Here is a 10,124-nt window from a genome sequence, read left to right as displayed (position 1 = left end):
CTCTCGGAAGCCAAGCATTAGATCTGCCAGAATCTGTAAAACGAGACTATTCTTTCCCCTCCTTTTTTCGTTTGGGAAAATAGAGTTCTTTTTCCCTTAAAAAATGTTGTGGGTCCATAGGAGAAGAGGACGAGGGCGGGCCCGGCCAATGGGAGAGCACGGCAGGGGCGGGCTCGGCCTAGAGTGGCCGGCGACATCAGTCACCTGAGCGGCGCTGGCCTGCGAAGGGGCTGCGCGGTCATGGCGGCGGCGAGAGCCCGGCCTGCGGCGCTTAAAGCGATGGCCGGTGTATCGGCGGCCCGGCTGCAGTCACTGCTGCTGGCTCTGCTGCTGGCCGCCGCCGCCGCCCCGGCCGCTGCCGCCGCGGAGCAGCAGGTGCCGATAGTGCTCTGGTCGAGCTCCCGGGACCTGTGGGTTCCGCTGGAGAACGCCCACGAAGGGCACATCACCACGGACGGCCAGCTGGCCGCCTACCTGGCCCCCGCCCTGGAGAGGGGCCCCCGAAACGTGCTGCTCTTCCTGCAGGAAAAGCTAAGCGTGGAAGACTTCACTGCGTACGGCGGCGTGTTTGGCAACAAGCCAGACAGCGCTTTCCCCAATTTGGAGAACGCCCTGGAGTCGGCTCCCTCCGCCCTGGTCCTGCCCTCGGTGGCCTGGCACGCAGCCAGCAGCTTGACCTCCCTCCTGACGGGGAAGCTGGGAGCGAGTCCCCTCCACGTAGACGGGGCCACCCTGCGGGAGCTGAAGCTCAACGACACCCTCCCTGCTCTGCTACTCCTGAGGCTGCCCTACACCGCCGGCTCCGGCCTGATGGCCCCGAAGGAAGTGCTCACCGGCAACGACGAGATCATTGGGCGGGTGATGAACACCCTCCAGGCGGAAGGCGTGCCCTATACGGCCCTACTGACTGCGGAGAGGCCTTCCCGGGCCATTCGGGACTTGCCGATGGTGGCCGGGGGTCTGGGGCGGCACCTCCTCGGAGAGAACGAGGATTCGGAGCCTGGGCCACCCCCGTCCCCGCCCCTTCCGCCAGTGAGCTACAACGACCCGGAGCCTCGAATCCTCCTCTGGGCCCAGAGTTTCACGGTGACCTACAACGACAAGTCGAGGGACCTGACCGCGCTCACCTTCGGGAACCCGGCCCTCAACCTGAGCGGCTCCAGCTGGAACAGCTCCTCTGCCCAGCTCGCCATGACGTACCAAAACGTCTTTGGCCCCTTCCTGACCGTCAAGCTCTTCCTGAACAACCGCTTGTACCCCGTCTCGGCCCGGAGCTGGTTCACCCTGGATCGACTGGAGATCCACATCAACAACTCCGTCGTTGTCTTCAATTCGTCCCATATCGCAGCGCCCAGCATCTACTCCTTCCACTGCGAGTATGTCAGCAGCGAACGGTCCAAGAATAGCCTCCTGGTGGCTCTGCCCGGCTCCTCGGCCTGGCACGTGACTTTCCAGGATTTCCAGATCCAGGCCTTCCACTTGTCCGGGGGAAACTTCTCGTACGCCAGTGACTGCGCCGGCTTCTTCTCCCCCGGCATCTGGATGGGGCTCGTCTCCTCCCTCATCCTGCTCTTCGTCTTCACCTACGGGCTGCACATGATCCTCAACCTCCAGACCATGGACCGCTTCGACGACCACAAGGGGAGCACGCTCTCCGTGCCCCTGACCGAGTGACCCCTGCAGCCGCCAGCGGGGCCCGCGGTGCGGGCGGAGGGGTGCTCACACCCTTGGGAAGAGCTCCCGCTACCAGTTCCCTCCCCGTGGCCCTCAGCCCGCCTTTCCTTGCTCTGTCCATGGTAACAAAAAGCAGTTGCTGCTGTCTAGGACCCAGACCCACTCCGAGGACTGGGAGGCTGAGCTAGAAGCCCGAGGCAGCGGGAAGCTCCCCTCCCCCCAGGTGTAGCCCTTTGCTCCGTGAATGTATAATATATAAGAAAGCCCAAATTCCTTCTTTCCCTGGGAAGGCCCCCCCCCCTCTCCCTCCCTCCTTCCCTTCTGACCCTATTTATTTCCCCCAACAAGCCCTGCCCTCAGGACTAGCTACTTCTTTGTGGGTGGGAGGAGTCCCTGGATCCTTGTGCTAGTGTAGCCCTGAGGGGTGGGGTGGGGGGTGAGCCTGAGCCTGGCCCATCCCCGTGTTGGTCGCTTTTTGTGTCTTCCTCTCTTACTCTTTGGCTGTGATGAGAAATTGCAATAAAACGGGATGAGGCCTCAAAAAAAAAAATGTTGTCTGTGTTCCTATCCAATGGGTCTATTACTGTTACTTTTAGATAACAATAAGTATTTAAGTGTATTAACTTATTTTTATTCATTTCTCAAATTGTAAATATTAATAGAGATAATTCATATAAATGAAAGCTCTTTGGAAAGATCTTCAATAAGTATAAAGGGATTCTGAGACCAAAAAGGTTGAAATCCATTAATGAAGGGTAATGACAATTTTTGGTCTCTAGCTCATTCCGGCTCTCTACCATGCTTCAGGGAAGGGAAGACCCATATCAATGTAACTATGAAATTATAGGATCGTAGTAATTGAAGGATATTAGGATTCATCTCTTCTAATCCCATCATTTTACAGATGGGTAAAACTGAGTCCCAGAGAGGTTACTTGTCCAAGGTCATACAGATCAGAGGTATCAAACATGTGGAAGGTGCATACCGCCAGCCAGAAACAGTCTCAGACCCAAAGCAAATTAAATGTAATTGAGAAACATTTAACAAAATAAATAAAAATATAATAGAACATAGAGAATGTTAACATATGGTTTCCTGAGTCAATGAGCAACCCCAGACTTCCTTTCTACTTCAGTTTGAGACCACTGATGTACTTTTCAAAGTAATGATGGCATTTGCCTATCCGTCTCTACAGTCCTACATTGGGCTGTAATGATTTACAGGAAGGCAAATGTGTTCACTAAGGATCTTTCCCCCATCTCAGCTCAAACCCTGCCTCTTATGGCAACCAAAGGGAAAGGTCTCTACTGTGCATCTCTCTGATTATCTCCTACTGCTAGGAGATGGGGAAACTGGGTGGATGGGAAGATGAAGGACAAGAGTTGCTCTGTCATATAACTGTGAACACCAAGTGGCCCATCTCCTGAGAAGCTACTCTATGCTTAACTAGCTGGCCTAAAGCAGAATCTTCAATTGAGACCACATCTTGGTAGAAGTGTCCAGAACTTGGGCTGCATCGTCAGAGCCTTGGAGACTGCATCGTTTATCTCTACACTATGATGAGGCTCCATGGAAGGTTCTTCTTGGCATCTTGGTCACTGATTGAGAAGACCATCATCACTGTACCCATTTTCAAATACCCAACAACCCTTTCTGAAAGACCTCAAGGAGAAGGGAGAGGCCGAGTCTCAGGCCTCCTTTCAGTCCCCATATGGACCATTAAATTTGAGTACTCTTTGAGGGCACAGACTGTCTTTTGCCTTTCTTGATATCCCCAATGCCTGGTACACAGTAGGTGCTTTTTGGCTGCCTGGCTTCCTGAGCTCAGGTTTCTAGTCTCTAAGGAGCCATTCCGAGTGAACTTCCTCTCTATCTAGCCTAAGTCAGCAACCAGCCCAACATTGACTGTCTCCATAGGAAGAGTAGCAGACTGGGATTCCTTCTGGAGGATTCAAAGTTACTCTCAGCTGCCATGATGTCATAGTTTTAGTTTACTTTTTTAAAAAAAAAAACCAGCAAGAACTGTCCTTAACAAATGCAAGCCCATTCCCGGAGCAGCAAAGCTGGCTGCTAATACTTTCTGTCTAATAAATGCTTTCCCTGGTACTTAAGAGACTTCCCGCTGCTGCCCATAATCGAGATTATTAGATCCTTCCTACTTGGGGACTCCCTGGCACCCGGAGGAGGTAATTGGAAATATGGGCTGTCATGGGGGGTTAGTTCTTTATCAGAAAGCACAAGCAATGTAAATTTAATAAAGGATTTTAATCTCTCCAAAATGTAAAAATCACTTCTGACAAGTATGTTTCTGAATTGGAATTGTCTCATAGCAGGGGCAAGCAGGGAATGGTAAATGTAGCAGCCCAAAGAACTGCCCATTGACAAGCTGTCAATTGAGTCCAGAGGTAAAAATGGCCCAGGCATATGTCCTTCAGTGCCTGTCAGTTTTTAAGAGAATGCTCAGACTAATCCTCATTCAAAGTTAGGCTATTTTTCACTTTGAAGGGGAAAGATCTTATTTATTCTGGAGGAAGCTAACAGTATTTGTGGTAGGGGATGGCCTTTTCTTCCCTTTTCCAGAGTAGCCACCAAAGAGGAATTTACAGCCAAGGAGTAATTGCCAGCCATGAACCCAGTTCAAGCCCAACCTCAATGTTCATCAGCATTCCCTTCACATTTAGACACTAAAGTTGGCACTCAACTCATTTTTACCTTTTCTTTCTCATTCAGTGAATGCTTTTCTGTTGTTGCTAATGGGTGGAGAGAATATTTCCTTCTCTAATCCTCGAGCTCTACAAAAGCTGAGATTGTACCTTATTGTACCTCACTGGTTCCTTATAATTCTTCAATTTACCTCAAGAATTCATGACCTTGCTAGGAGCCCCACACTGGCACAGATAATAATGCTTGTACACTAATTCAGCTTCTCATTGGAAACCTCTAAGAGGAAGGAGCCTACTCTCATTCCAGGCAGCCCATTCCATTTGAATGGTTAGAATCCTTTTTCCAGATGTCAAACCTAAAGTAGGTCTTTTTGCATCTTCCATTGTTGGCTCTGGATCTTCATATGACTTGGACCCCCAAACCCTTCATTATTCTTGTCCTCCTTCTCCTCTGGGCAATCTCTAGCTTATGGATGACCTTTGTAAGCTGTGAGTCCCTAAAATGAACACACTATGTGGGATATTGTCAGAGAAAAGTAGAGTGGAGCTGTCCCCTCCTCAGTGCTGAAGGATATGTCTAATCCCATATCTCATTAGCTTTTTCTCCCTGCCACCTCAGACTCATATTGAGCTTGCTAAAGCCTCCAAAGATTTTTTAGACAAAATCTCAAATCATTTCTTTTTTCCCCATCCTGGATTGGGGATGTTTGTTTTTTGGCCATGAAGATAAGACTTTACATCTGTCTATTGAATTTCATCTTATTAGATGAAAACCAACACTGTAGCTTGTCAAAATTTTTCTGGATCCTGCTTGATTCCATTACTATGATAGGACGCTAACTATCCCTCCCAGCTTTGTGTCATCATGCCATCTAGGCCTTTATCTCTTCATTTTCCAGGAATCAAAGACAATCTCGCTGCCCTAGATTTTACAGACTATGTTCTTCCCTTTTTCAAAAATTGGGAAACTTCCCTTTCTATAAACCCATGCAGTGTCTCTCCTATTATACACAATCTTTAAACTATCACTGATAATGGCTCATCAGAGAAGGTGGTAGGTGGTACAGTAAATAGAGAGTAGATCCAGAAGACCTGAGTCTAAATCCTCCTTCAGATATTTACCATTGTGTGACCCTGGGCAGGTCACTTAATCTCTGTCTGACTCAATTTCCTCATCTTTAAAATGAGAACAATAATAGCACCTCCCTCCCAGGGTTCTTATAAGGATCAAATGAGATAATACTTGTAAAGCACCTAGCCCAGTGCCTGGCATGCAGAAAGGGCTATATAAATGTTAGTTACTATTATTGTTATAGTTATCATTCAACTTCCCAGGGATGGGTAAGGATGAAATGAGATAACATCATAAAACACTATGTAAATAATAAAATGCTAATATTGCTATTGTTTTATTTGCCAGGTTTTTTCAGAAATCAAAATGTAGCTCATCTGGGAAAGCCAAAAATAGCTCCCTTTTCCCTTACCTTCCATCTCCTTCCACAGTTGGGATATCAACTCCCTGATAGTGTTTTCCATTCTATGATTTCCAGTAAAGGCTTTTTTCAATCACTAAATAGTAAAGATACTGAATGATATTTAATAGAGTTCTTTATGGCAGAAGAAAAGCCATTCAAAATGTCTTTCATTGGACTACTACAGCCCTGTGACATAGACAAGGAGGTATTGGGATCATTTTACATATGAAATAAATAAGGGACAGAGAGATCAACAGACTTACATAGGGAGGAGTCAAGTTCAGATTCAGATTCAGGGGAATATAGGATCATAAACCATAGACTCACATTTTAGAGTTGGAAGCTATTTTAGGTCATTGACTCTCTCACTTTACAGATGAGGAAACTGAGGCTTAATGAGATGGATTTTGCTCAAGTACTCAAATTAAGCACCAGAAACAGAATTTCAGCACTAAGTGTTTATTACTTTCCCAAGTCACAAACATCAAACAGGGGGAGAATCTGATGCACATCTTCCTGACTAGACACAGTGGTCTTATTATGTGCTATTATTACACAGAAAAAACCTAAGCTAAAGCCTTCAATTCACCTGAAAATTTTTACAGAATTTGTTTTTATATCTTTTTCAAAACCCTTACTTTCTATCTTAGTAACAACTCTTAAGATGGAAGGGCAAGAAGAGTTAGGAAAATAGGGTTAAGTGACTTATCCAGGGTCAAATATCTAGTAAGTGTCTGAAGACAGATTTAAATGCAGGTCCTCCTGACTCCGGTTCTAGCACTCTATTCACTGTGCCACCTAGCTAACCCTACAATACATTTTTGAGATCTCCAATTTTACCTACTAAAACTTTGAGAGTTGTCTCATATCCAGAACCCACAAGTTTGGGTTCTGGACACTCAGAGAACGATTCCTGAAATTGACAAATACCAAAGGAATAATTTCTATCAAACTCATCATGCCAGCAATTCCATGGCAATAAGTGACATATAAATTTTCTTTTGAGCCCTGAAAATAGATTCTGGCAACAGTGAGATAGATGGAGATAATATTGACATTCATGAAGTAATGATGAAATAAATATGCCTCAACTTTAACTCAATAATGTGGAGATGAGGGTTACCTATAAAGTGTGATTTTTAATGTTCTGATATGTGAGGAAATACTGAAGAAAGCAAATGTTCATGTGCAGATATGGATTTATAACAATGCAGATGAAAGAAAAAGAAAGGTAATTTTACCATAAAAAGGTTAACCAAAAAAAAAATTCTCATGGTTATGACTTATGTAAGCTCTGTTGTGTTCGGTCATGTCCAACTCTTCATGACTCCATGGACCAGAACTACCCATGGGGTTTTCTATTTTTTTTTCAACTCTTACCTTCTGGTTTATAATCGATACTAAGTGCCGGTTATAATTCAGAAGGCTTAGCAATTGGGATTAAGTGACTTGCCCAGGGTCACACAGCTAGGACATATCTGAGGCCACATTTGAACCCAAGACCTGCCATCTCCAGTCCTAGCTCTCTATGCACTGAGTCACCTAGCTGTTTCCATGGAGTTTTCTTGACAAGAATATTGGAGTACTTTGCCATTTCCTTCTCCTATGGATTCAGTGGATTATTTTTGCAGACAACCAGAGATTAAGGGTCTTGTCTAGACATAGCCAGGAAGTATCTGAGGCCAGATTTGAACTCAGATTTCCTGACTCCAAGCCCAGCACTCAATCAACTGAGTCTCCTAGTTGCCTTCTGTGTAGGCATTACATACAAACAGGATATTCAGTAGGTGGGATCTTTTGGTCTTGGTCTGACAGGTTTGTGTATATGCACACATACATGAAGTTTGCCAACATATTAATTAAGCATACTATTATTTTTTCATTCAAATTACATATCTCACTAATTTGTATCCTGCTAATGCAGCATTTTCAATCATTCATAGCAGCCCAGGTCTCATATGTCTTTATAAAACTTGAACAAACATGGGTTAATAGTATAAACAAGACACAAATGAGAATAAAGAAAACGTTTCCAACACTTCAAAAGCATCATTTAAAATGGAAAAAATAGGGGCAGCTGGTTGACTCAGGGGATTGAGAATCAGGCCCAGAGATGGGACGACCTGGGTTCAAATCTGGCCTCAGACACTTCCCAGCTGTGTGACCCTGGGCAAGTCACTTAACCCCCATTGCCTAACCCTTACCACTCTTCTGCCTTGGAACCAATACATAGTATTATTTCCAAGACAGAAGGTGAGGGTTTAAAATTTTTTTAAATAAATAAAATAAAATAGAAACAATAAAACTCCAGGACAATCCGGTTAACTGACATGCTCAGTCCAAGCCATATTCATCAATTTATAAAAGCTGGACTTGAAGATTTTGTTTGTCAGGAAATTGCATTTCTTCAAAAAAAATTAATGCAGTCTTTTTCATAAATTTGGACTGCATTTTCTCTGTTCATCTGAATTTGTATGTTCTTATGTTAAGAAGGAGCATAATACATTAGAAAGAGGCCTGGATTTGGCCTAAAAGGAGCTGGCTTTGAATATGGCATCTGACAAATTAACTACCTGATTTGCACCTGGGAACTCACTGGTTCTTAATTTTCTCATCTATAAAATGGGCAGAAGTGGAGGGGGTAGATATAGATATAGATATAGAGATAGAGATATAGAGATAGATATGATATATAAGATATGTAAGATATATAAAAATGTCTCCAAGGTCTATTCCAGCTCAAATTCCATAATTCTATGATACTGTAGCACTCAATATTAGACATATTGCTGATGACAAAGTGTGCTGGATTTGGGAACAGACAACCTAGGTTCAAATCTGATATCTATAATTGGCTACTTGTATAGAAAGAGAACTGGCTCTGAAGCCAGAGGACCTGGATTCAAATCCTGCCTTGGACATTTTATTAGCTGTATGACCTTGCTGAAGTCATTTAAACTTTCTGTGTCTGTTTCTTTATCTGTAAAATGAAGGGTTTGGCCTCGATTTAGGTCTTTGAGCCCTAAATCAATGATACTGTGATTTTTTTTTTTAACTCATCCCATCTTAGAGTCAATACCGTGTAATGGTTCCAATGCAGAAGAGCAATGAGGGATACACAATGGAGATTAAGTAATTTGCTCAGGGTCACACATCTAAGAAATGTCTGAGGCCAAATTTGAACCCAGAATCTTCCATTTCTAGGCCTGCCTCTCAATCCACTAAGTCACTTAGCTTCCCCCCATGATACTGTTATTTAAAATTACTAGGCCGCAGTTTGAGCCTGTGATTTTATTTTTTTGCTTTTTTTAAACCCTTAACTTCTGTGTATTGGCTCCTAGGTGGAAGAGTGGTAAGGGTGGGCCATGGGGGTCAAGTGACTTGCCCAGTGTCACACGGCTGGGAAGTGTCTGAGGCTGGATTTGAACCTAGGACCTCCCGTCTCTAGGTTTGACTCCCCATCCACTGAGCTACCCAGTTGCCCCGTGAGCCTGTGATTTTAAAAGGAAAGCTGGGTGATCAAGCAGTACTCCCTCTCCTGATGTCTGTGGGGGACAGTAGAGAATGAGCAGGACTACGGTGCTGCTGTCCCAGGAGAATCAAGCTCTTACTGTTCTTGGAAAATCACTGCTTTCCCCCATCAAGCAATTTAATATCAATGTTAATGTTAGTGACTAAATGGAATCCAGACCCCTTTTGCCTATAAAATATTTCTCCTAGATAATTTTTTTAACTGTAAAAGACTGAGTTTAGACTAGCTGACCCTGAGGTCACTATCAACACTAAATTTATGATCATAAAATCAATGAGGAATCAAAAATCCATTCTATTGTGCCTCTGTGCTTCAGTCATCCATTAATATACATGATATAATCAGGATGAGTATTCACTTTCACTCCAACAAATCCCAAAACTTTCACATGTTCTCATCCTGCACGGTTCTTGCTTAACATTTCCATAAACCTAAAAAGAATATGCCCAAGGCACCACATGCCTTCCCTGGTTGGTCATTAGTTGATCGCTTGGTTGTCAGTTGGCTAATTGGCTGTTTCATTGGTGGTCAGATGGCTGATTGTCAGTTGTCTGATTATTATTCAGTGGGTACCAGCACAGAATTTGGTCTGACCATCAGTTAGCCCTAAAGGATTGACCCATCTCTTTCTCTGGTCTCACATCTCCTTGATACCTTTTATTCCTCCTTCTTGTCACAAGACATTATTTGCCATATGCTATGGTGGATTGAAACCCACGACCATGCCTCTTCACCATTATTCTTTGGGTCACCTGCAATTTTTATTCTTTAGCAATAGTG

At 44.4% G+C, this 10,124-nt stretch overlaps 1 protein-coding gene across 1 annotated transcript; it reads left to right on the top strand.

The window, feature by feature from the left end:
• The first annotated feature begins 240 nt into the window (after positions 1-240).
• Positions 241-2,224, top strand: LOC123236538 (V-type proton ATPase subunit S1-like). The gene has a single exon (XM_044662950.1). It carries the CDS (start codon positions 241-243, stop codon positions 1,672-1,674), a length of 1,434 nt encoding a protein of 477 aa, XP_044518885.1. The 3' UTR covers positions 1,675-2,224.
• Positions 2,225-10,124: the final 7,900 nt, after the last annotated feature.

This window comes from Gracilinanus agilis, chromosome 2, assembly GCF_016433145.1.
Source record: "Gracilinanus agilis isolate LMUSP501 chromosome 2, AgileGrace, whole genome shotgun sequence".
Taxonomy (NCBI): Eukaryota; Metazoa; Chordata; class Mammalia; order Didelphimorphia; family Didelphidae; genus Gracilinanus; species Gracilinanus agilis.
Note: the sequence above shows the minus strand (reverse complement) of the source record. Positions and strands in the feature narration are given on the sequence as shown.

Excerpts from the sequence above, each read along its gene's own strand:
- LOC123236538 (XM_044662950.1), top strand. The coding sequence starts at position 241 with ATGGCGGCGGCGAGAGCCCGGCCTGCGGCGCTTAAAGCGATGGCCGGT.